We start from the raw sequence: 25,967 nt of genomic DNA, 5'->3' as shown, positions 1-25,967 counted from the left end.
GGAAGAACATACAACATATATACTTTACATGTAATTTCATGGGGTACAAATATCACTTTATAGGATGCAATTTCACAAGGCACATATACTACCAGTGTTTATCCAGAAATCCTCAAAGACAGAAACACAGATAAAGCCCTCTGATTTAGCATTTAAATTACAAAAGCAATGTAAACAATTAAACCACACATACCTTACTTTCTCAGCTTCTTCAGATTCTACAGAAAACATAACTGTTGGTAGATTCAAAAAGTTCATTGTTTCTGTCTCTGTGAGAATTATCTCTATAGTCTTCTCCAGGTCTTCTTTTGTTATAATTTTTCCAGGTGTTGCCCTCATAACTCGTAAATCTAAAATATATAACTTAATGAAAATAATTTACTAACTGCTAATTTTAATCTTCATTTTATCAAAATGTCATGATGAGTCATACATTGCAGGTGGCTTTTTATGCTCAAAGAATACGTCATGTTGTGAGATGTAGTCTATTTAATCTCTTTGAAGCCAAACTGGATCCTATGGCTCATAAACTGTCTGTTGCTGATATATCAAGCTTACCCCAATGTCAAGGGTATAGTCGTGACTACAAGCATCCCATTACACCTATCCCATAATATTAATAGGGAGATTGAGGTGAATGACTGTTGATACAACTCAAAAGGAATATGGACAAGTGTATTTTCCCAAATAATATGCAACTCTTCTCTGAGTCTTGAAGCTGATTTCTTGTCTATATCTTCTTGTCCTTCTTATCGGGTGACTTTTGATCTAGATGATAGCCCACCTCTAATCATCTTCACCAAGAGCTCAAAAGATTCTCCAATGAAAGTTGTGGTTAAATACAGGAGAAAAACAGGCTTAATATCTATGCAAAAAATACACTGAAGAGAGTTAATCTCAAGTCTGTAGTCTAGTCAGAAATCCAAGGTTCTTAAAAAATTTCACTGAGTTTCAGGGTTGGGAGTTTGGACTTGGTTGTATGGGTAATAAAGGAGCCATGACAAGGGTATATAGGTCAGAATTCAATGTTTTCTGTTAAAAATCAGGATGAGAAGCAGGGATCCATGAGATTCTGACATGGTAAAGCTTGAATAGACAAATGGTATAAACTTTCCAGAGATTAAGGCTTAGTCTCCTTAAGAAAGCCCACAGTGTGAGAAAAACACCTTTTTCATAGCCTAGAAAAAAAAAAAATACAAGCTTCTAATTTCACAAATCAATCACCAACATTTGGAACGGATAAATAAAATAGAGTATACTCGTGTCCAACTCTGTGTGACCCCATAGACAGCAGCCCACTAGGCTCCGCCGTCCCTGGGATTCTCCAGGCAAGAACACTGGAGTGGGTTGCCATTTCCTCCTCCAATGCATGAAAGTGAAAAGTGAAAGTGAAGTTGCTCAGTCGTGTCCGACTCTTAGCCACCCCATGGACTGCAGCCTACCAGGCTCCTCCGTCCATGGGATTTTCCAGGCAAGAGTACTGGAGTGGGTTGCCATTGCCTTCTCCATATGAATATTAAGTAGTAATTAAATATGATATTAAAATTATGAAAATGTTTGTGATAAAATGTTAAGTGACAAAACTGTCTATGAAAAAATCCACAGTATGATTGTAACAATTAAAATACTAGTCCACATGGAGAAGCTGAGGAAACAAAATTTTAAATTACCAATCGTTTATAGTATTGGATAATTCTTTTTAAAAATCTTTTTTAATTTTTATTACTTATGCAATAAATTTAAAATGAGGGAGAAATGATTTATATAAGTAAATCTACCTATATAGCAGATATAGGGTAAGTGAAAAAGTAAATAAACTATCCACATGGACATAACTGGAGATATATCTAGTCTAAACTGTTAGTTTGATCAATGAAGAAAATGAGGGACAGGCTAAGTGAGAAGTTTAAAGTCACACAAGCAGTTTTGAGCTCTTGATTCTCTAAACTTCCTTTCTTTAGGACCACCAGGTCTTCATCTATGATTTAGTTACATATACCTCAAAGTAGCTATGACAAAACTAGACAGCATATTAAAAAGCTGTCACTTTGCCAACAAAGGCCCATATAGTCAAAGCTATGGTTTTTCCAGTAATCATGTATGGATGTGAGAGTTGGACCATAAAGAAGGCTGAGCACCAAAGAATTGATGCTTTTGAATTGTGGTGCTGGAGAAGCCTCTTGAGAGTACCTTGGACTGAAAAGATATTTAAACCAGTCTATCCCAAAGGAAATGAACCCTGAATATTCATTGGAAGGACAGAAGGTAAAGCTGAAGTTTCAATACTATGGTCATCTGTTGCAAAGAGGCGACTCATTGGAAAAGACCCTGATGCTGGGAAAGATTGAAGGCAAAAGAAGGAAGTGACAGAGGATAAGTTAGTTAGATAACATCACCAACTTAACGGACAGGAACTTGAGCAAACTCTGGGAGATAGTGGAAGACAGAGGAACCCAGTGTGTTACAAACAGTCCGTGGGGTTGCAAAGAGTCAGACATGACTTAGCAACTGAACAACCTCAAAGTACCATTATGACACAGATGTGCTAACTATAAAGATGAATGATCTTACAGTAGATAGAACCAATAGAGTAACACCTTAGTTACCTACCGTGATTGAGGAAAGTAGTAGTTTTCTTTTACTTAGTGGCAAAGGATCTACCATTCATAGACAAAATCCTAGGATGGCAGAAAGAATTTTTGCCTGGATCTCTCTAGCAACTTTTGCATGAATGTTGGTTGAATATGTTATATATTGAGAAACTGCCTCAAACTCCACTATATACCTATAGAATTTGTATATTCATGGACCAGATACCCTAAGCCTAAATGGACTTTAAACCATATTTAACTACATATCACTCTCCACCTAGAAACACATCACAATAAATCAATCTGCCTTGCCTGTTCTTTTTTTTTTTTAATAAATTTATTTATTTTAGTTGGGGGCTAATTACTTTACAATATTGTAATAGTTTTTGCCATACATTGACATGAATCAGCCATGGGTTTACATGTGTTCCCCTTCCTGGACCCCCCACCCACCTCCCTCCCCATCCCAACCCTCTGGGTCATCCCATTGCCCCGGCCCTGAGCATTTGTCTCATGCATCAAACATGGAATGGTGTTCTGTTTCACATATGATAATATACATGTTTCAATGCTATTCTCCCAGAACGTCCCACCCTCACCTTCTCCCTCAGAGTCCATAAGACTGTTCTATGCATCTGTGTCTCTTATTCTGTCTTGCATATAGGGTTATCGTTACCATCTTTCAAATTCCATATATATGCATTAGTATACTGTATTGGTGTTTTTCTTTCTGGCTTACTTCACTCTGTATAATGGGCTCCAGTTTCATCCATCTCAATAGAACCGATTCAAATGTATTTTTTTAATGGCTGAGTAATATTCCATTGTGTATATGTACCACAGCTTCCTTATCCATTCGTCTGCTGATGGACATCTAGGTTGCTTCCATGTCCTGGCTATTGTAAACAGTGCTGCGATGAACATTGGGGTACATGCGTCTCTTTCAATTCTGGTTTCCTCGGTGTGTATGCCCAGCAGTGGGATTGCTGGGTCATATGGCAGTTCTATTCCCAGCTTTTTAAGGAATCTCCACACTGTTCTCCATAGTGGCTGTACTAGTTTGCATTCCCACCAACAGCGTAAGAGGGTTCCCTTTTCTCCACACCCTCTCCAGCATTTATTGCTTATAGACTTTTGGATAGCAGCCATTCTGACTGGTGTGAAATGATACCTCATTGTGGTTTTGATTGCATTTCTCTAATAATGAGTGATGTATTTACTGCTGGTGATGAAGGGAACACAGTTCCACTCCTGATGATTCTTATAGAAGGAAGAAGCTCTAGAATGACAATCTTGGCTCCTCTCCACACCTTTACTCATGATTCCCATTGAGAGGATTGCGGTAGGCCTGAGATGGTCTGATGTTTTATTGAATGGGTCAGTAAGTCTGTCAAATTTGAGAGTTTAACAGCAGGCCTTTATTCATAATGTGATATTCTGGCTCCAATATACCATATATACATTTATTATATTTTTCAGTTAATTCAGAACTGTGTAGGGGAAAGGGATGTCATTACTTGACTACCTTCAAAGACCCCAGTAGCTAATCATCTATGAAGCCTTCCTTGGCCTCTGCATAAGCTAGAATTGGTGTGATACAATTGCAGTGCAATTCAGTCATATAAGCATCTTATTCTCACCCTTCCTCACAAATTACATACGTATCAAGACACTTTATGAGTTCATGTAAAAGATAGTTACCATTATTCAATTGTTCTAAGAGACCATCCACAATCTATAGGTAAGACGATGTTTTGGCTCCTACCTTGCCATTAAAACCTTAAGCTTTTGTAGCCAAAGCCTCCTTTTGGTTATACAGTAAAAGCAATGGTTCTCAAACTTTAGCATGCAACAGAATCACCTGGAGAGCTGATTAAAGTAAATACTGCTGTGATTCACCCCTAGACATTTTTTAAACATTTAATAAATATTAATTTCAGAATAGTTTTACATATACAGAAATCCACAAGAATATTACAAAGAGTTATTGTATACCCTGTACCCAGCATTTCCTATTGTTAACATTACTTTGGTACCTTTATCACAACTAATAAACCAAAATTGATGCTTCATTATTAACAGAAGTGAATACTCTATCCCAATTTCCTTAGTTTTTAACCAATGTCCTTTTCCTTTTTCAGGATATATTGTAGGATATATTATGTACATGTATATACATGTAGGATATATTATGTCTATCGATTGTGTCTCCTTAAATTTCCCTACACTGTGACAATTTCTCAAACTTCCCTTGTTTTGATGACCTTGAGTTTTGAGGAATACTGGTCATGTATTCTGTAGAATGTCCATCAGTTGGGTTTGTTTGATATTAGACAGGCTATGGATTTCCAGGCAGAAGACTACAGAGGTAAAGTGTCATTCTCATCATACCATATCAAGGGTACATGCTATCAACATGACTTACTACTGATGATGTTCACCTTGACCTGAGGTAGACTTTGTCAGCTTTCTCTGCTTTAAAGTTACTCTTTCCCTCCCCTTCTATATTCTGTACTTCTTAGAAGAATGTTGATATGCAAAGCCCATATTTAAATGAGATGGAGAGTTAAGCTCCACCTTCTTGAAGGAGAAATATCTACATAAATCATTTGGAATTCTTTTGTCTACATTTGTCTGTTCTCACTCATTAATTTAATCAGTCATTCACTTGAATCACTATGGACTCATGGATATTTACTTTATACTTTGGGTTGTAATCCACTATTACACAACATATTTTGTTCTTGAAATTATTCCTCCTACTACCATCGTAAGCTGTTGGCTGCTATGTCCTTTTCACATACCTCACATTTTTTGTTTGTTTAATGTAGTTTTTTCTCTTTAACACTTGTTTCAGTTCAGTTCAGTTCAGTCACTCAGTCGTTTCCAACTCTTTGCGACCCCATGAACCACAGCATGCCAGGCCTCCCTTTCCATCCCCAACTCCTGGAGTTTACCCAAACTCATGTCCATTGAGTCGGTGATGCCATCCAACCATCTCATCCTCTGGCATCCCCTTCTCCTCCTGCCCTCAATCTTTCCCAGCATCAGGGTCTTTTCAAATGAGTCAGCTCTTCATATCAGATGGTCAAAGTATTGGGGTTTCTAACACTTGTTTACTTTCTGATTTACCTTATATATTCTCTGTTCCAGTCTAGAAGCAGTCATTTCTCTAAAGACCCCTGGTTCCTTTTATTGGAGAACAGTATCAGAAACCAAGATCTGGGCACTGGGTATGCTTGTTGCTATAGGGGTGTCATTTCTTCTAGGCTTTCTTAGCAGACAGAGCTTAAGAAATATTTGTGTCTATAGTAACCCCTCCCACACACACATATAATCTGTATCTACATTAAGCTAAACATTAGTTTACTCTTTCTGGTTCTCACTCAGTATCATATGGATAATTCTAACCTTCTCCCCTTGTTTGCCGGCAATCTCCCGCTCCAATGACAGTGAAAAAAACCTAGTTCGTACTATCTGCCTTCCACTTATTTACATGTTTAATACTGGTATATACGTACAATGCTTCAGATTGTTAACTCACACACCAATGGAAAATGACTCTATCAAATAAGAGTATGGTGGCTACATGTACTTCCATGTTTTTAATCTTCTAATCTCCATTCAATGTCAATGTTACTTAGGGCTATACCTCCCCTGACACCCAGTCTCTCAGTGAAGTTATGTCATATATTTGTAAAGAAGTTAGATTCTTATGTCACAGTTTGTATTTCATTCTGGGTGCTCTGATCTCTTGATTTTGTTGTTGTTTTTTTTTCAATATAGTAATATTAAGGTTGACTTTTTGTGCTGTAAGAGTCTATGGATTTTGATAAAAGTATAATGTCATGTGTCCACCACTATGGTATCACACAGAATAGTTTCACAATCCTAAAAAATCCACTGTACATTTCTTTTCAGATGGAATATTTCTTGATGTTCAGGATTCATTCCACTATAATTAAATAAGAATTCTAGACATGCGATCTAGGTTATCAGTATTTTTAATACTAATTTATAAAAGTGTCATATATTAGAAGCATGTGGGAAATTTTTAAGTATACCCAAAAGTGTGTTAGAGCAAGACTGAACCAGCTTGCAAGGGGCAATTATTAAATTATCAGGAATTTTGTGAGCTAATCGTTAAATACAATCATTATTCAAAATTAAATTATATAAACTTACAATTAAATACATATTAAAAACAAAGATAATAACCACTCAAAACTTACCACTTTCTATGCTATTAAATTTTATTATTCTCTAGACTTTTGCAGTTATTTATATTTATTGCATCTGTATGGTAAAAATACTAAATAACAATGTTCAACTAAGCATGTCTTGCAAGCTTCCCACTCAGAAATTTCATGTTGGTAGCTTGAATTTGTTGGGGGTGAAAATATTTATACCACAGAAATTGGCAAATATTACAAATCAGGACTTTCTCTACTTCAGAGTAGGTTAGTTTTATACTTATCCACACACCACTGTTTACGCCCACCCCCCTCTGACAGATATTCCTATATTGTTGGCCTAGGGTAAGACATGAGTGTGGGAAATTTTTTAAAGGTACATAGATTATGTTACTGTGCGTTCAAGATTTAGAAATGTGAATCTAAATGAGTTGCCAGGTTATAAAAGTAGAATTGTTTGGGTGTGACTCACTTACAGAGGCTTGACTTTGTAGTTAGAATTCACCAGCAAGCCAAGATGATATAAGCATCAACACTATTCTTTAATGCTTCTGGAGGTGAAGTTTTGGTACTTTTGCTTGTTTTTGTTAGAAACAAGTAGAGGTAGTAGGTGTGCGTGGGATTCTCCAGGCAAGAATACTGGAGTGGGTTGTCATGCTCTTCTCCAGGGGATTTTCCCAATCCAGGGATCAAACCTGTATCTCTTAAGTCTCTTACATCGGCAGGTGGGTTCTTTACTACTACCAGCACCATCTGGGAAGCCCTTAGAGGTAGTGCTTAGTCACTTAGTCATGTCCGACTGTTGCAACCTCATAGACTGTAGCCTGCCAGGCTCCTCTGTCCATGGAATTCTCCAGGCAAAAATACTGGAGTGGGTTGCCATTTCCTTCTCCAGAAGTAGAGAAGTAGGCCTCAAGGCAAATTGTTACATAAAGATTATTGTCTTTTTCTTAAGAGCAATGCAAATTCATTGAAGGGTTTTAAGCAGTGAGAATGCATTTAGATTGCATTCTTAAAAATATCATTGTAATAGGGATAGAGTAGGATAATTAAATAGTTGGTTTAGAAAATCCCTCTAAGGGATTAAAGACAGAAAGGGAATTTTAAGGGAGTTTTGGGAGACTGTTGTAAACTACTGATCACTCAAGAAAAGAACCTAGTAACCTAGCAAAAATGCACACTACCTTGAAGAAAGACCAGGCGCATTAAGCACCAGGCACACTCAAGCCACAAACTCCAATTGTTAAGACACAAGACAATATATATAGGGTCTGAATCTTGTTATTAATACATGAAGTCAGGGAATTATGTTTCTTGAAAAGTAGCATTTCTGGATGTAGCCAAGATAGAAACACAGGTGAAAAGGGAAAGAAAGTAGGTGAAAGGGGACATTATACCAAAATCTGAGATGAATTACTATGTGGTGGCGGTGTAGTCACTAAGTTGTGTCTAACTCTTGTGACTCCGTGGACTGAAGCCCACCAGGCTCCTCTGTCCCTGGGATTTCCCAGGGAAGAATACTATAGTGGGTTGCCATTTCCTTCTCTAGGGGAACTTCCCAACCCAGGAATTGAACCCAGGTCTCCTGCATTGCAAGTGGATTCTTTACTGACTGAGCCACCATATGTCACCATCCTTCTAATAATATAGATCTGATTTAAATAGTGTCATGACAGTCCCCATTAGAACATGTAGGGTCAAAGGAAGAACTAATGATGCTAGCCATGCCATCTACCCCAAAATGAGGAAGAAGATGATCTTCTCCCCTCCCCACTTATTTTTTAACTCTAAAAAAACAAAAGCCCCCTTTGTTCTCAGGGCTGTGCTCCCTTGTTGGCCTGCTTGTAGCTCTCATAGGAATCCTGTGCTTATATTAATTCACTCGTGTCTATCTTTGCCTCACATTGAATTCTTTCTGCAAGGAGACAAAAGAATCTGAGATTCATTAAGTCCTGGCACAAGATGAGCAGTTTCAATTAAAAGACTGGATTTGAGTTCCCACTCAAGTTAGGGATTGTAGGTTCAAGCCCCAATATGAGGTGTAGCTGAGTTTGAGTCCCAACCAAGGAGTGTGGTTGCAACGTTGCATATAGTTTGGAAAAAATTGGAAGGTGGAAAGAATATATGTAGAGACTGCTGGGGGAGGTTATGACAATAATTTCATTCTCTTTCTCCCGTCCTGAGAGGATGAGCTTCTTCCTACAACACACATTCCGAACGGCTTAATTTTCACTGCTAAGCCTTTCTCTCTTCTGAGGCCTCTTTCCATTAATACTGCCTGACAAATCAAGTATCTGGCTTTTCCAGCCTCTCTCGAAGCTGGTGGTGGCAGTGTGACACAGTTCTGGCCAGTGAGATAAAAGCAGAAATACACAGGAAAAAGGAAGGCTTCTGGGAAAACGTTTACTTTCCTGATAAATGAGGGAGATGGAATTGGTGCCCAGAGTTGAGACAGGTATTATGAGGCCCTGTGGCAAGAAACGAGAAGAAAAGGGTGACAGAAGAGTAGCAGCGTTGCCAATTCTTATTCTGATACTATGCCACGAAAGCAAAGCCAAAAGCTATCTACCTTTCAGTTCAGTTCAGTTTGGTTGCTCAGTCATGTCTGACTCTTTGAGACCCCATGGACTGCAGCATACCAGGCTTCCCTGGCCATCACCAACACCCGGAGCTTGCTCAAACTCATGTCCATCGAGTCAGTGATGCCATCCAACCATCTCATCCTCTGTCATCCCCTTCTCCTCCTGCCTTTAATCTTTCCCAGCATCAGGGTCTTTTCCAATGAGTCAGTTCTTCTCATGGGTGGCCAAAGTATCAGAGTTTCAGTTTCAGCATCAGTCCTTCCAAAGAATATTCAGGACTGATTTTCTTCAGTATTGACTGGTTTGATCTCCTTGCAGTAAAAGAGACTCTCAAGAGTCTTCTCCAACACCACAGTTCAAAAGCATCAATTCTTTGGTGCTCAGCTTTCTTTATGGTCCAATTCTCACATCCATACATGCCTAATGGAAAAACCGTAGCTTTGACTAGACAGATCTTTGTTGGCAAAGTAATGTCTCTGCTTTTTAATATGTTGTCTAGGTTGGTCATAGCTTTTCTTCCAAGGAGCAAGTGTCTTTTAATTTCATGGCTGCAGTCACCATCTGCAGTGATTTTAGAGCCCCCCAAAATAAAGCCTGTCACTGTTTCCATTGTTTCCCCATCTATTTGTCATGAAGTGATGGGACCAGATGCCATGATCTTCGTTTTTTGAATGTTGAGTTTTAAGCCAGCTTTCTCAATCTCCTCTTTCATTTTTATCAAGAGGTTCTTCAGTTTCTCTTCACTTTCTGCCATAAGAGTGGTATCATATGCATATCTGAGGTTATTGATATTTCTCCCAGCCATCTTGATTCCAGCTGGTGCTTCATCTAACCCAGCATTTCATATGATGTACTCTGTATATAAGTTAAATAAGCAGGGTGACAATATACAGCCTTGATGTACTCCTTTCCCAATTTGAAACCGTCCTGTCCATTGTTCCATGTCTGGTTCTAACTGTTGCTTCTTGACCTGCATACAGATTTCTCAAGAGGCAGGTCAGGTGGTCTGGTATTCCCATCTCTTTCAGAATTTTCCACAGTTTGTTGTGATCCACAGAGTCAAAGGCTTTGGTGTAGTCAGTAAAGCAGAAGTAGATGGTTTTCTGGAACTCTCTTGCTTGTTTGATGATCCAATGGATGTTGGCAATTTGATCTTTACCTCCTCTGCCTTTTCTAAATTCAACTTGAACATCTGGAAGTTCTCAGTTCATGTACTGTTGAAGGTCTGGAAGTAATATCAACTCCATGTATATCTACCTTTAACTTCCTTTAATGTGGAAAAACTGTCTTTATTTAAGCTAATGGTAGCTGGGTATTCTGTTACTTGTCAGAAGCATTTTGTTACGTAGGGTAACACCAGAAAGAAGAGTTCATCAAGCACTTTTCCCATGAATATTTTAACTAATTCTTCATTGTCATCTCAGAGGAAAAGACATCCATACCACACTCCAACGCAAATGTTCCTCAAGGAAATAGCCACTTCTTCCAGTGCTTTGAACAGTGAACACAGTGAAGTTGCTCAGTCATGTCCGACTCTTTGTGATACCATGGACTATAGCCTACCAGGCTCCTCCATCCATGGAATTTTCCAGGCAAGAATACTGGAGTGGGTTGCCATTTCCTTCTCCAGGGGATCTTCCCGACCCAGGGATCAAACCCAGGTCTCCCACATTGCAGATGCTTTACCGTCTGAGCTACCAGGGAAGCCGTTAGTCAACCACTATTTCCTCTTTGATCTTCACTTCCATAATCCTTTGTATTACCTCATATTTTATCTTCTACCTGGAATGGGTCTCTCCAATTTGTTCTCCTGACAAATTACTAATTATCTTTAAAAACCCAATTCAAAAGTCAATAATGTTCTTTATGAATGTTCTGCTTTTTATTTTCCACCTCACAGTAATCTGTTCTAAGTGTTTTCTAAGACATTCTACTTACGTCTCACTACGGAATCAATCACAGTATATCAGAATTATTTGTCTCCTGAGTTAGAAGCTGAGCTTTTTTTAAACAGGGTTTGTGATTACTGAGGCTGTTGGTGCAAGGGAGTCACTTGAGAATTTTAAAAAATATATAAACATTACCCTGATAATTCTCATGTAGCTGTTGCACAAGCCAGCATTTGGGAATGATTACCATAGTTCTTCTGTCTCAAGCACCCCAAAAATAATGAGCATATTTACTAAAGAAGTAATGAACTATTACTTAAATAAAAGATTGGATTCTCATTACCTGTAAAACTAGACAATCTTTCCCGTTTAAAGGATGGTTCTTCTAGGTCTTCTCCCATTGATTCAGTAGTGGATACACTTGACTTAGAAACTGTGCTGCTTCCTAAAACTGACCTTTAGTAATGGAAAACAACATTATTTATTCATATGTCCTTATGAGCAATTAAATGTATAAATGAAAACTATCAGATATACACAGAGAAATCAAATACACTGTAATCATATATGCAAAAGTGATAAAAATAAAGTAATTCTTTAAAAATTAAGTTGATGATTAGTGTTCTTTAAGTAAAAGTCTTAAAGTCCTTTTGTCTAAAGTCTATGTCTAAAGTCTTTCAATGGATTCCAAACAGTATGTTTAGGATAAAAATCTAAAATACAGCCTATCTACCCAGATTGTCCATCTTATCACTATTCTTCTTCTTTTTTTTTTTTTTCAAGTTCCTCAACCTAATGTAGCTCTCTTACCTCAGGGCCTCAGCCTGGAATACTCTGCCTTCAATTTTCACCAGGTTTCTGCTCATTATTCAAATCCCATCTTAAATGCACTTTTATTCAATTTGCTAAATGTCTTCTCAAGATTTAATTTAAAATAAAGTCTATATACTTGGTGGGAAATCAATACATTGAAGAGTCCAAAAATAATTTCCTTTAAACATAGGAACTTAACATTACTCCATGATATTACATACTTATTCCTTTCTATTTATAGTTTCACTGCTACTGCTACTGCTAAGTTGCTTTAGTCATGTCCGACTCTGTGCGACCCCATAGACAGCAGCCCACCAGGCTCCCCCGTCCCTGGGATTCTCCAGGCAAGAACATTGGAGTGGGTTGCCATTTCCTTCTCCAACGCATGAAAGTGAAAAGTGAAAGTAAAGTCGCTCAGTCGTGTCCAACTCTTAGCGACCCCATGGACCGTAGCCTACCAGGCTCCTCCATCCACGGAATTTTCCAGGCAAGAGTACTGGAGTGGGGTGCCATTGCCTTCTCCTTTATAGTTTCAACTGGCCTCCAAAAGGTTGGGCTCAGTTTACTGGAACATCCTTTGTTTTGCAGAGAACTCCCATGGCAGCTGTATGCCAATTTGGAGGCAGATTCTAGACAGCATATTTTCTCCTAAAATTTCGTGTTTAGTTAACATCTGGAACTTTTATTTTTTTTATTTTTTTTTTTTTTCATCTGGAACTTTTAAATTGTCAGACTGACAGTTATACACTAAAGTACTTCCCCTTAATCTTTAGATTGTTTTTCAGTTCAGTTCAGTCGTTCAGTCGTGTCCGACTCTTTGTGACCCCATGAATCACAGCACACCAGGCCTCCCTGTCCATCACCAACTCCGGGAGTCTACCCAAATCCATGTCCATCGAGTCGGTGATGCCATCCAACCATCTCATCCTCTATCGTCCCCTTCTCCTGCCCCCAATCCGTCCCAGCATCAGGGTCTTTTCCAATGAGTCAACTCTTCGCATGAGGTGGCCAAAGTATTGGAGTTTCAGCTTCAACATCAGTCCTTCCAATGAACACCCAGGACTGATCTCCTTAGGATGGACTGGTTGGATCTTCTTACAGTCCAAGGGACTCTCAAGAGTCTTCTCTAACACCACAGTTCAAAAGCATCAGTTCTTCAGCGCTCAGCTTTCTTCACCGTCCAACTCTCACATCCATACATGACTATTGGAAAAACCATAGCCTTGGCAAAGTAATGTCTCTGGTTTTAAATATGCTATCTAGGTTGGTCATAACCTTCCTTCCAAGGAGTAAGCGTCTTTTAATTTCATGGCTGCAATCACCATCAGCAGTGATTTTGGAGCCCAAAATAATAAAGTCTTAGGAGTACTGTTTTACTATTGCAAAGATTGAACTTCTCTATTGGAAGCTCTAAAAAACTTTCAGTTATACAGGTATCTACATATGTAAATGCAAAACATATGATTTACCAAAAAAAGTTATAAAACAAGACAGAAATCAAAGCGTAGGAGAATAAGGACTAACATGGAAGAAGAGGGAGGAAAAAAAGGGAAGCCCCTAAATTGCAGCATAAAAGAAACTGAAGAAAACTAAAGAAATATGTCTGCAATTCTAGGTCGCATCTTTTTGGTTCCTCAGGAAATCCTGAGAAAAATCTATATATTTTTTCACAAATGTGTTGGTAGAAGTATAGATGTAAGCCCTGCATCTAGTTAAAACATAAGATGAACACAAGAGGTGGCACACTAGGATGAGAGAGTGGAGCAGGACAACTGACATCTGACTTACACATGTGCAACTTAAACGAAAATATGCAATAAGATATAAACAAAAAGAAGCATAGAATAGTATACTCTACCTTGTAAACTGCCCTAACAAACTAGGATTTATTGTATTCTGATAAAGGCTATAGGAAGCTATAAAGTCTGATGTATGTGATCCGTCTTGCGATGTCAATAGTTTATTTGGCTTTCCTGTACTGGAATACGGGTCTGGACGGTAAAGAGGTCTGGGAGTAACATCAACTCCATGTATATCAGTCACCTGTAGAAAATAGTGATTTAAAATAAAATAAGTAAAAAAGGTGGGGTTTCTGTATAACAAGTTCTAAAAATAGAGATAAAAATGGTAGAGAAAAGATAAAGTCTGTAGGATAGGACAAACATGAAAAATTGAATGATAAAATATTTTATGCTTAAAAAATTTCTTAACTGAGGTAACACAACTTTAAAAAATCTCATTCATGTTTTATCTATATATAAGTAATACATATTAATTTTGAGAAAAATTTAAAATGTAGAAAGGTAATTCAGATTGTTAATATTTTGGTATATTTAGTTATTATATATAATCTTTAAAAAACCCACAATTTTTCATTTAACATTTTATTAATAAACATTACCCAAGTTACTACACATTTTTGGCTCATATGTTTCTGGCTAATTTTCAATTATGAAATTTAACACATACAGAAATGTAATTAAAACATAACAATATAGTTAAATAATACAAAGCAAACATTCTTATAATTGCAACTAAAGTAAAAAATTAGAACACTGAAAGAACCTCTAGGAGACTTGGCTCCTTCTAGATAAAAATCAGCTCCCCTGGTTTTTGCTCCTTCTATGTTACTGTCTCTCCCTCCCTCCCCAGTGAATGTCACTAACTTGACTTTGGTAATTATTTTCCTTTTTTAATAGTTTTTTTAAGTATGCATTCCTAAATAACAGCATTTATCACATTTTCCTTTGTGGTTTATACCTTAGATGTTTCATCCAAGAAAACATTCCCAATCCTTAAATTATGAAAATATTTTTGCTCTTCATGTTTAGAACTATAATATACCTGGAATTGAGTTTTGTGTATACTATGAGAAAGGAAGCCAATATGTTTTTATTCCATATGAATACCCAATTGTTTCAACAAGAATTTTTGAAAACCCATTACTCTCTAGTGTACATTTATTATAAAACAAGTGTTTATATGTGCTTGAGTCACTTGTAGACTTTCTGTCTATACCTTTGTTAATGTTACACTTTTTATAAAATTTGTTACCTAGGAGAGTAAGTCCTTTCACATGGTTCTTATCCGAGTGTCTTGGGGACTTCCCTGGTGGAACAGTGGGTAAGAATCCACCTGACAATGCAGGAGACACAGCTTGGATCCCTGGCCCGAGAAGATTCCACATGCTGAGGAGCAACTGAGCCTGTGCTCTAGGGCCCACCAGCCACAACTATTGAGCCCACATACCACAAGTACTGAAGCCTGCACACTCTTGGGCCGTCAAGCCACAACTAAGGAGCCCCTGTGCCACAACTACTAAAGCTTGCATGCCTAGAGCCAGCAAACTGCAACTAATAGCGCACAGGCTGCAATTACCAATGCTCATGCACCTAGAGCCTGTGCTCTGCCACAAGAGAGGCCACCATGATGAGTAGCCCATACGTTGCAACTAGAGAGTAGTCCCCACTCTCCGCATCTAGAGAAAACCCATGCACAGCAATGAAGACACAGTGCAGCCAAAAATAAAAATAAATGAAACCTTTAAAAATGAGTATCTTGGTTATGCCTATGCTATAGCAGTTTTATGTAAACTTTAGAATTACCTTGACCAGTTCCTGGAAAAAATAAAATTAAAAAAAAACCAACTTTTGAGATTTTGACTGAAATTGCAAAGAACCTATAAATCAAAATTTGGGTAAAACTGATACACTTAGAATATTGGTTCTTTCTATGCATAAACAGCTCTCTCTCCATTTGTTTGGGTCTTAATATCTCACAGTAAAATTTATAGGTATGTGCATCTTTGTTAAATTTATCCACAAGTATTTAATATATTTTAGTACTATTATAAATGGCATCATTAAAAACTATGTAATTTTTGAAATGTGTGCTGCTGGTATATACAAATATGTATTTTTTGCTTTTGATTATTTTTGTTATCCAATAATCTTGCTAAGCTCTTATTAATTTGATAATTACTAGGTGATTTAAAATTTTATATGTAGATAATTGTGTCATCTACAAATATTCAAAGTTTTGTTTCTTCCTTTCCAAATCTTATACTTTTCATTTCTTTTTCTTATCATACTGAAATGGCTGACTTCCAAGAATGTTGGATAGAAATGGATCCTTCTTAGAAATGCTTTACCATTAAATATGATCATTGCTGTATGATTTCATAAATAAGATTAAGGAAATTTCTTGTGATTTCCAGTTTCAGAAGAATCTTTTAAATCTAGAATAAAATTTTAATCTTATCAAATATTGTATTGAGATGATCATATGCTTTTTTCCCTTTAAGCTATGAATGTGGTGAATTACACTGATGGATTTTTAAATGTTAAACCAATATTAATTTCTTGATATAAACTCAACTTTCTTATAATGTATTATCTCTTTCTATTGTTATTGAATTTTAATATTTTATTGAGGATTTCTCCATCTATCTTTCCAAGTGAGACTGACTTGTAAAGTTTATTTCTCATACTGTTGTAGTCAGATTTTGATATCAAGATAAGTCTAGCTTCATAAAATGTTTTACAATATACCCACTTTTCTTGTTCTGTTTTTGTCCTTATGTGTTTGGCATATATCACTAGTGAAACCATATGGGCCTGGAATTATCTTTGAAGAAAGATTTTTAAATTACTCATTTAATAAAAGCTTCCAATTTTCATTTTTATTTTTTTTAAATGTTAATTTTTCCATTTTATATTAATTTTCAAATCTTCCAAATTTAAAATTGGCATAAAGTTACACACAACCTGCAAGAATTATCTTTTTAAATAGCTTTAAAAGTGTACATGTCGTGGTTTTTAGCCTATTCACAGATATGAGCAACCGTCACCACAGTTAACTTTAGAACTACCTCAAGAAGAAACTCTGTATCCTTTAACTCGGACTCCCTAACACTTGTCTTTCTCTCAGTCCTTGTTGTTGTTCTTCAGTGGACAAGTGATGTCCGCCTCTTCAGACTGTGGACTGTAGCATGCCAGGCTCCTCTGTCCTCCTCTAGCTCCCAGAGTCTACTCAAATTCATGTCCATTGAGTCAGTGATGCTATCGAATTATTTCATCCTCTGCCGCCCCATTCTTTGGCCTTCAAACTTTCAGTCCTTCAATCTCCCAGTCCTAGGCAAAAACTCATGTATTTCATGTCTTTTGTAGATGTCTCCGTTATGGACTTTTATGTGAGTGGAATCACATAGAGTGTGGTATTTTGTAACTGGTTTGTTTCACTTAGCATAGTGGTTTCAAGATTCATCCACAGGGCTGCATGCATCAGTAGTTCATCCCTTTTTGTGGTTGAAAAATGTTCTACTGTATGAATATATCACATTTTGTTTAGTTATTTGCCCACTGTTGGATACTTGGGTTGTTTCCACTTGCTGACTATTATGAATAGTACTGATATAAATATTCACGTACAAGTTTCAGGGTTTGAAATATATCTTAATTTCTCTTGGGTGTATATATCTAGAGGTAGAATTGCCAGGTCATATAGTAATAGTATGTTTAAACTTCTGAGTTACTACCAAACCATTTTCCAAAGTGTCAGAACTATTTTACATTCCTATCAGTAGGGTTCTGATTTCTTGATATCCTTGCCAACAGTTGTCATCTGACTTTTTGATTCTAGCCATCCTAGTGAGTATAAAGTAAAGATCTCACTGGTTTTGATCTGCATTTCTCTGATGACTAATAATGTCATGCATCTTCCCGGGTGCTTTTTGACCATTTATATACCTTCTTTGGAGAAATGAGTATTCAAATCCCTTGACCAATTTTTTATTTGGGTTATTTGTCTATTATTTTGAGTTGTAATTCTTTATATATTTCATATACAAATTCCTTAACAGATAGATCATTTGCAAATATTTTCTCCCATTCTGTGGGTTGACTTTTTACTTTCTTGATTATGTTCTTCAAAACACAAACATTTTTAATTTTGGTAAAGTCCAATTCATCTGCTTTTTTTTCTTTTGTGGTTCACATTTTTGGTGTCATATCTGAGAATCCTTTGCAAAGTCCAAGGTCCTGAAGATTTACCACTTCTAAGTTTTTTAGTTTTAGCTTTATATATATATGTCTTTGATTCATACTGAGTTAATTTTTATATGGTATGAGGTAAGGGTCCAACTTCATTCTTTTGAATGTGGCTATCCAGTCATCCCCACACTATTTATTGAAGACTCTCTTAAAATGGTCATGATACCCTTATCAAAAATCAGTTGATCACTGATGTAACAGGTTTATTTCTAGACTCTTAATTCCATTCATTGATCTGTATGTCTATCCTTGTGCCAATCAACACCACATTATCTTGATTTCTGTTGATTTGTAGTCAATTTTGAAAATGGGAAGTGAGAATCTGCTTACTTTATTCTTCTTCTCCAGGAGTAGTTTGTCTGTTCTGGGTTTCTTGAAATTCCATATGAATTCTAGAATCAATTGTCAATTTGTACAAAGAAGTCTGCTGGGATTTCTAACAAGGACTGTATTGAATCTACAGATCAGATTGCAGAGTACCACCATTTTACCAATGGTAAGTCTTTCAATTCATAAATTTTAGATGTGATCCCATTTATTCAGATCATCGTTAATTTCATTCAGTAATGTTTTTGTTTTTGGAGCTGAAGATGTCACTGCTATTATTAAATTTATTTGTAAGTACTTTATTGTTTTTGATGTTACTGTGAAATTGTTTAATTTAAAAATTATTCCAAATGTATGTAAAAAATATAATTTATTTGTATATTGATCATGTATCCCGCAACCTAGCAGAACTCATTAGTTGTAATTCTTTGTTTGGCCATGCCGCAGCTTATAGAGCCCTAGTTCCTTAACCAGGGATTGAACCTGGGCCACTGCAGTGAGAGGACCAAGTTAGAACCATTAGACCATCAGGGAGTTCCCTAGTTTTAATACTTTTTAGTGGATTTCTTAGGAGTTTATGTACATAACATTATGTCATCTGCAAATAGAGATTTACCTTTTCCTTTCCAAACTAGTTGCCTTTTTTTTTCTGCCTAATTGCCATTTTTAGATCCTCCAGTACAACACTGAATAGAAGCAGCAAGAAAATTTTGTCTTGTTCCTGACATCAAAGGGAAAGCATCCAGTTGCCTGCTAAGTTGATGCTAGTGGGTTTTTCATAAATGTCCCTTATCAGGTTGAATTCCCTCTATTATTAGTTTTTTAAGCATTTTTATCATGAAAAGATGTTGGATTTTGCAAAGTGATTTTCTAAATCTATTGAGATGATCATTGTTTTTTATTCTACTGATATGAGATGTAGTAAATTACATTGATATTAAGATGTTAAAGTACTTTGCATCCCTGGGAGAAACCCCACTTGGTAACTGTTATGGGCTGAATTGTCTCTCCCTACCAAAAAATTCATATGTTGAAGCCCTAACTCCCAGTACCTCTCAATATGACTGAATTTAGTGATAGGGCGATTAAAGAGATAATTAAGTTAAAATGAGGTAATCCAATCTGACTAGTGTCCCTAAGGAAGAGCAGATTAGGACATTGTTTAAGCCATCTAGTCTGTGACATTATGTAATGGCAGTCTTATGAAACTAATGCACTCAAGGCATATAATTCTTTTTATATGTTACTAGATTACTAGTAACTGTAGGTTTTTTAGAATGCTCCTGAGGAAATTCTTTTTCAAGTTAGTTGAAATGTTTTATTAATTTTTTTCATTAATGGATACTGAATTTTTCAAATTCCCTTTATCTGTTGTGATAATCACATTTTTTTCCAGTCTACTGATAAGACAAGTAGTACTGACTTTTGAATATTAGAACAACCTTGTACGTATTATCTCCGTTTGGTCATGATGCATTATACCTTTTACATAGTGGTGTTGATACTATGTAATATGTATGTAATATACAATAATATATACATACTACATATAATGTATATGTAATGTATAATATATATGTAATATGTATATAATTATTATGGACTGAATGTTTGTGTACCCCCCAGATTCATATGCTGGAACTCTAATCCCAGTGTGATGGTATCGGGAGGCGGAACCTTTGAAAGGTAATTAGGTCATGAAGGTAGCGCCCTCACAAATGAGATTAGTGACTTTACAAAAAAAGCTAGAGAGCTAGCTAAATCTCTTTCCTCCATGTTAGGATACAAAGAAAGTTGGTAGTCTGCAATCTGGAAGAAAGTCCTCACCAGTACCTGACCATTTGCCACCATAGTCTTAGACTCCCAGTCTCCAGAACAGTAAGAAATAAGCTCATAAGCCACCCAATCTACAGTATTTTACTATAGCGGCATGAGCTGACTAACTAATTCTTAAGGTCATGAGTAGACTCTCTTCATTCCACTCTAATAATAATGATAGGAGCCAATTGCCAATACTACGCTATAAGATATGTTAGTTATATGGTAAAGACTCTAACGAAATCAATGTATCAATATAGGTATATTGATGGTATATATATGGTATAGGTAACCATATATAAACTCATTTTGGGCTTCCCCAGTGGCTCAGTGATAAAGACTTCACCTACAATATTAGAGCCACAGGAGATGTGGGTTCGACCCCTGGGTCAGGAAGATGCCCTGGAGGAGGGCACAGCAACCCACTCCAATATTCTTGCCTGAAGAATCCCATGGAAGAGGAGCCTGGCGGGCTACAGTCCATGGGGTCGCAGAGTCGGACACGACTGGAGCGATTTAGCACAACACAGCATACCTCATTTTATTGCACTTCACTTTATTACACTTCAATATTGTGGCTTTTGTAAAATAAATTGAAGGCTTGTGACAACCTTGCATCCAGCAAGACTACTGATACCATTTTTCAAAAGCACTTGCTCATTTTGAGTCTTTGTGTCACATTTTGGTAATTCTCACAATATTTTAAATGCTTTCATTATTACTGTATTTGTTATGGTAATCTGTGACCAGTGCTCTCTGATGTTACTATGATTCATTGAAGGCTGAGAGGATGGTTAGCATATTTAAGCATTAAAGATTTTTTAAATTAAGTCATTTACATTGGAATTTTTAGACATAATTCTATTGCACACTCTATTTAGACTACAGTATAACATAAACATAATTTTTATATGCACTGAGAAGCCAAAAAATTTATGTGACTCATTTTATTGTGATAATGGTATTATTCCAGTGTATTATTCCAACTGAATCCATACTATCTCTGAGGTATACCTGTACTGTATTAGAAGTAAGTTATTATTTCAAAGCAGCAAACTTTTGGGATTTCCCTGGTGGTCCAGTGGTTAAGACGCTGCCTTTCAATTCAGGGGGCACGGATCCCATCCCTGGTTGGGGAGCTAAGATCCCGCATGCTCTGTGGCACAGAACAAATGGTGCTAGAAAACTTGAATACCTCTATGCAAAAACAGCAACAATAGCTGACCATACCTTGTACTATATACAAAGATTAAGTCAAAATGGATCACAGACCTAAGTGTAAAACCTGAAAAGAATTTTGAAAAAAAAAAACAGCATACTTTCTGCCTTTAACATTTCAATCAAGTTCTTACCAGCATCATTTTCAAACAAATCTAGAATTCTAAAGAATATTACCTGTGTGACTGTCTTTGCAGAGGAAATAGCCATTTTTTCTACTTGTTTTGCTTCAGGTAGAGTCATCATGTTTTTTGACATACCCATTCTGCTTTGGTTTGCACCAGCATATCCTCCTTTCATTACAGATCCTTTTCCTGCACCAACAAGGCTAATAGACTTCCTTGGCCCTAAGCCAATGTTTCTATGTCAGGAGAAGAAAATATAACACAGAAGATACAGGATTGAAGAAATATTAGCCAACAGAAAAAAAAAAAAGCAACCTTTCACTTAGAAACATGGAAACAATCTGATCATATAAACAAGAAAAAAATATAGTAGCCACTTGAGAGCTCATTATATGTAAGATTAGTTCTAGAATGTTTACAAGCACTGTGTCATTTTTTCCTCACAATTAAGAGGTTGCTATAACATTATTTTATTTAAACCATAAAGGCTTAGAGGGAAGCATTCCTACTAGAGTTGAAATTTGAAACCCAGGCAGTCAGATCAAAAGTCTACACTTATTTCTCTGAGTCTGTTTCCTTATCTGTTAAGATGGGGGTAATAATATCTAACTCATAGGCTACTGGCTTCCCAGGTGGCTCAGTGATAAAGAATTCAACTGCCAAGGCAGGAGGCATGGGTTCAATCCTTGGGTCAGGAAGATCCCCTGGAGGAGGAAATGGCAACCCATTCCAGTATTCTTGCCAGGACAATCCCATGGACAGAGGAACCTGGAGGGCTACAATCCATGGGGTTGCAAAGAGTCAGACACGAGTGAGCAACTGAACACACACACATAGGTTATTATAAGGATTGAATGTATTCATTTCTATATTATGCTTAGGAAATGCCTGACACATAGTAATCATATATAGGTGTAGACTGTAGTTATATACGCAGACTGAAGCATGAGTAATAAAACCTGGGAAAGAATATCATGTTCCTTCCTGAACAATTACATAATAAATTTTAATAAGAGAAAATATAATCAAAATATTTGCATCCAGGAGAAGAAGTATGATTTCACTTTTGGATCAATTCTCCAAATTCCTTAAGACAAAAACCTACTCATTCTTTCATTCTAGTACTCTAATTGTGCTACAGACTTCTATAAAATAAGAATGATTGCCCCTCAAATTATAAAAAGACAGTGTTTCCAACAAAAACATTTTAAACAATACTTTTACTTTCCAAATCATAACAAGATCAGACAAGAATACAATACTTTAAAATGACCCCAATCTGCTTTTCACATTTTATTTTTCTTCATAGCATTTATTACCACTGACACTTTGTATGTTGTCGTATACTCCTCTACTAGAATGTAAGCACCTTTAGTGCAAGAACTTTGTCTTGCTCATTGCTGTATCACTAGTACACAGGACAGTACCTAGTATATTGTGGGCACTGTTGTTTAGTTGCTAAGTCTTGTTCGACTCTTTTGCATCCCCATGAACTGTAGCCTGCCAGGCTCCTCTGTCTGTGGGATTTTTCCAGGCAAGAATACTGGAGTGGGTTGCCATTTCCTCTTCCAGGGGATCTTCCTGACCCAGGGATTAAACCCACATCTCCTGCATTGGCAGACAGGTTCTCACCACTAGCACCACCTGGGAAGCCCTTAACTGATGTGCTTGCTCAGTCGCACATCAATTCCTCTGCTAGTGGCAAATCCCAGTGCTATTCCATGTGGTTCCCTCCTCTTGGTATCTATAAGTGATAAACCATTTTTTTAATGGCAATGATATCTTGATCTGTTGTCCTTACTATTCCTGAAATGTTCTATTAATACACCGCATTTAACTCAGTTTGTGTGGATAAGTGAAGCTAGAGAAAAAACATCTAACCATGATTCCCGGTCTCATTTTAAATTACAGATTGTTAAGTGGCTCCTTAATGTGACAGCAATCACACTGCATTATCTTGGTTAATTTTTTACTACCCCTTCTAAAGTCATTATTTCACCCTTCTTGAATATCAACATTTCCTATGTTTACTTTCAGCTAACTAAATGAGAAAGCTGAAGCAATCGGGTAACTTTCAAATATTCCCACTGTTAAATCTGCACACTTGCCTCTCTCTGTGTGTCTATATTCCCCATTTCTCCTGTTACTCTGAATGAGCTATCCATGATTCTTGCTTAGGTCAATTCCTCTACATGTTCTAGATTCCATTCCTTTTTGCCTATTTATGAACATTGCTCTAGTCATTCTCTCTCTCATGCATCATAAGCTTCTCTCTACTGGATTATTCCTTGTCTAGTAAACCTAATTCTCTTGCAGTCTTCCTTTTTTTTGGTCAAAGGTAATGCTTTTCTTCCAGTTGTTCAGGTGAAAAAAACTTCAAAATATATACCGAATCTGATCATTTGTAATCACTCTTTGTTGCCACTATCATGATCCAAACACTATCATGATCCAAACACTATCCTCTCTTTCTTGGATTACTGCAGCAGCCTTCTGTTTCCCATCTCATTCAGAGTAAAAACCTAAAATCTTACTATAACCTAAAAAGTCCTACACACATCTAGATAGAGCTCTGACTTAATGATCAATACTTTCTCCCTTGTTTACTCTGCTTCAGTCACACTGTCGTCCTTGATATTTTCCACACAGGCCAGGCCTTTGCAGTTGCTACTTCCTCTGCCTGAAATATTCTTCCCACACATGTACACATTTAGCATCCTTTCTGTCTCCAGGTCTTAAAGCCACATTCCTAATGTGGACTTCTCCAGCTCCCCTATCTAAAATGTCAAATACCCCTCAAATACTTCATATCCCCTTGCTTTATTTTTCTCCTTAGTACTTCTTACTAACATATTTTTACTTATTTATTTTATGAATTAGATGTTCCCCACCTGACCCCTCAACCCTGAGAATCTAAGTTCCACAAGGTTAGGGACTTTGTGCTCTTTTGTTGCCTGCTATATCCCGAGTGCCTACAATAGTCCCCAATACACAGTAGCTGCATAATCAAAAAATTGCTGAATGAATTCCCAAATCATTATATCCAATTCAAAACATTCTCTCAGTCTTCATATTCAACTGCTCACCAGCCTAACTGGGTAGCTCCAGCTAAATGTCTTCTAGACATCTCAAGCTAAATAAATACATAATGAAATCATATCACATTTACTCATAAACCAGCCCTTCCTCTTTTATTCCCTCCAGGGACCAAATAGAAACAAATTAGCAAAGATGTTGCATTTACCAATTAGGTAGTTACTGTGATCTAATAAGAATCTTCAGTAAACTCTCCCAAATTTTCAGACTGTAAGTTTTATGGGAAGGAGCCATGTTTATCATGTCTACCACGAAAGCCCCAACTCTTAGTACTCTGCCTGATACAGTAGGAAATTTGACACAGAAAATACTAGCAAATTTAAAAAATTGAAATAAGTACCTGTAGTCAATTATATTAGAAATTTATGGTACATATCTAGCCTAGCTGTGTTAGAAAACAGATACTTTTAATAGAGGTAAATTAGTGGGCAATGAATAGGATGACATTCAAGAGATATTCACTTTGAAAGTTTTGCCTGAAAAACAGTCATGATACAAGAGGTATGTAGCTGTAGATTCCTGAGTTTCTGAAGTAGAGACCTAATCTATTTTGTTCACTCCTATGTCTTCCAGTTGAGCTATTTCAAATTCTCAGATGATGCTGTTAAAGTGCTGCACTCGATATGCCAGCAAATTTGGAAAACTCAGCAGTGGCCACAGGACTGGAAAACGTCAGTTTTCACTCCAATCCCAAAGAAAGGCAATGCCAAAGAATGCTCAAACTACCGCACAACTGCACTCATCTCACATGCTAGTAAAGTAATGCTCAAAATTCTCCAAGCCAGGCTTCAGCAATACGTGAACCGTGAACTTCCAGATGTTCAAGCTGGTTTTAGAAAAGGCAGAGGAACCAGAGATCAAATTGCCAATATCCGCTGGATCATCGAAAAAGCAAGAGAGTTCCAGAAAACATCTATTTCTGCTTTATTGACTATGCCAAAGCCTTTGACTGTGTGGATCACAAGAAACTGTGGAAAATTCTGAAAGAGATGGGAATACCAGACCATCTGACCTGTCTCTTGAGAAACCTGTATGCAGGTCAGGAAGCAACAGTTAGAACTGGACATGGAACAACAGACTGGTTCCAAATAGGAAAAGGAGTACCTCAAGGCTGTATATTGTCACCCTGCTTATTTCACTTATATGCAGAGTACATCATGAGAAACGCTGGGCTGGAAGAAACACAAGCTGGAATCAAGATTGCCAGGAGAAATATCAGTAACCTCAGATATGCGGATGACACCACCCTTATGGCAGAAAATGAA

General features: G+C 36.9%; 1 protein-coding gene across 1 annotated transcript in view; it reads right to left on the bottom strand.

Moving 5' to 3' along the window:
• DNAI4 (dynein axonemal intermediate chain 4) overlaps window positions 1-25,967 on the bottom strand; it is a 99,816-nt gene that overhangs the window by 63,267 nt on the left and 10,582 nt on the right. The window contains 4 exon segments of the mRNA XM_081490763.1: window positions 194-350; window positions 11,599-11,711; window positions 13,927-14,111; window positions 21,659-21,842. Coding sequence (XP_081346889.1) covers window positions 194-350; window positions 11,599-11,711; window positions 13,927-14,111; window positions 21,659-21,842 — 639 coding nt within the window.

The sequence above is a fragment of the Giraffa tippelskirchi genome, chromosome 5 (genome assembly GCF_054371585.1).
Source record: "Giraffa tippelskirchi isolate mGirTip1 chromosome 5, T2T-mGirTip1v1.2.pri, whole genome shotgun sequence".
NCBI lineage: Eukaryota > Metazoa > Chordata > Mammalia > Artiodactyla > Giraffidae > Giraffa > Giraffa tippelskirchi.
The sequence above is the reverse complement of the archived record's forward strand: the minus strand, read 5'-3'. Positions and strand labels throughout refer to the sequence as shown.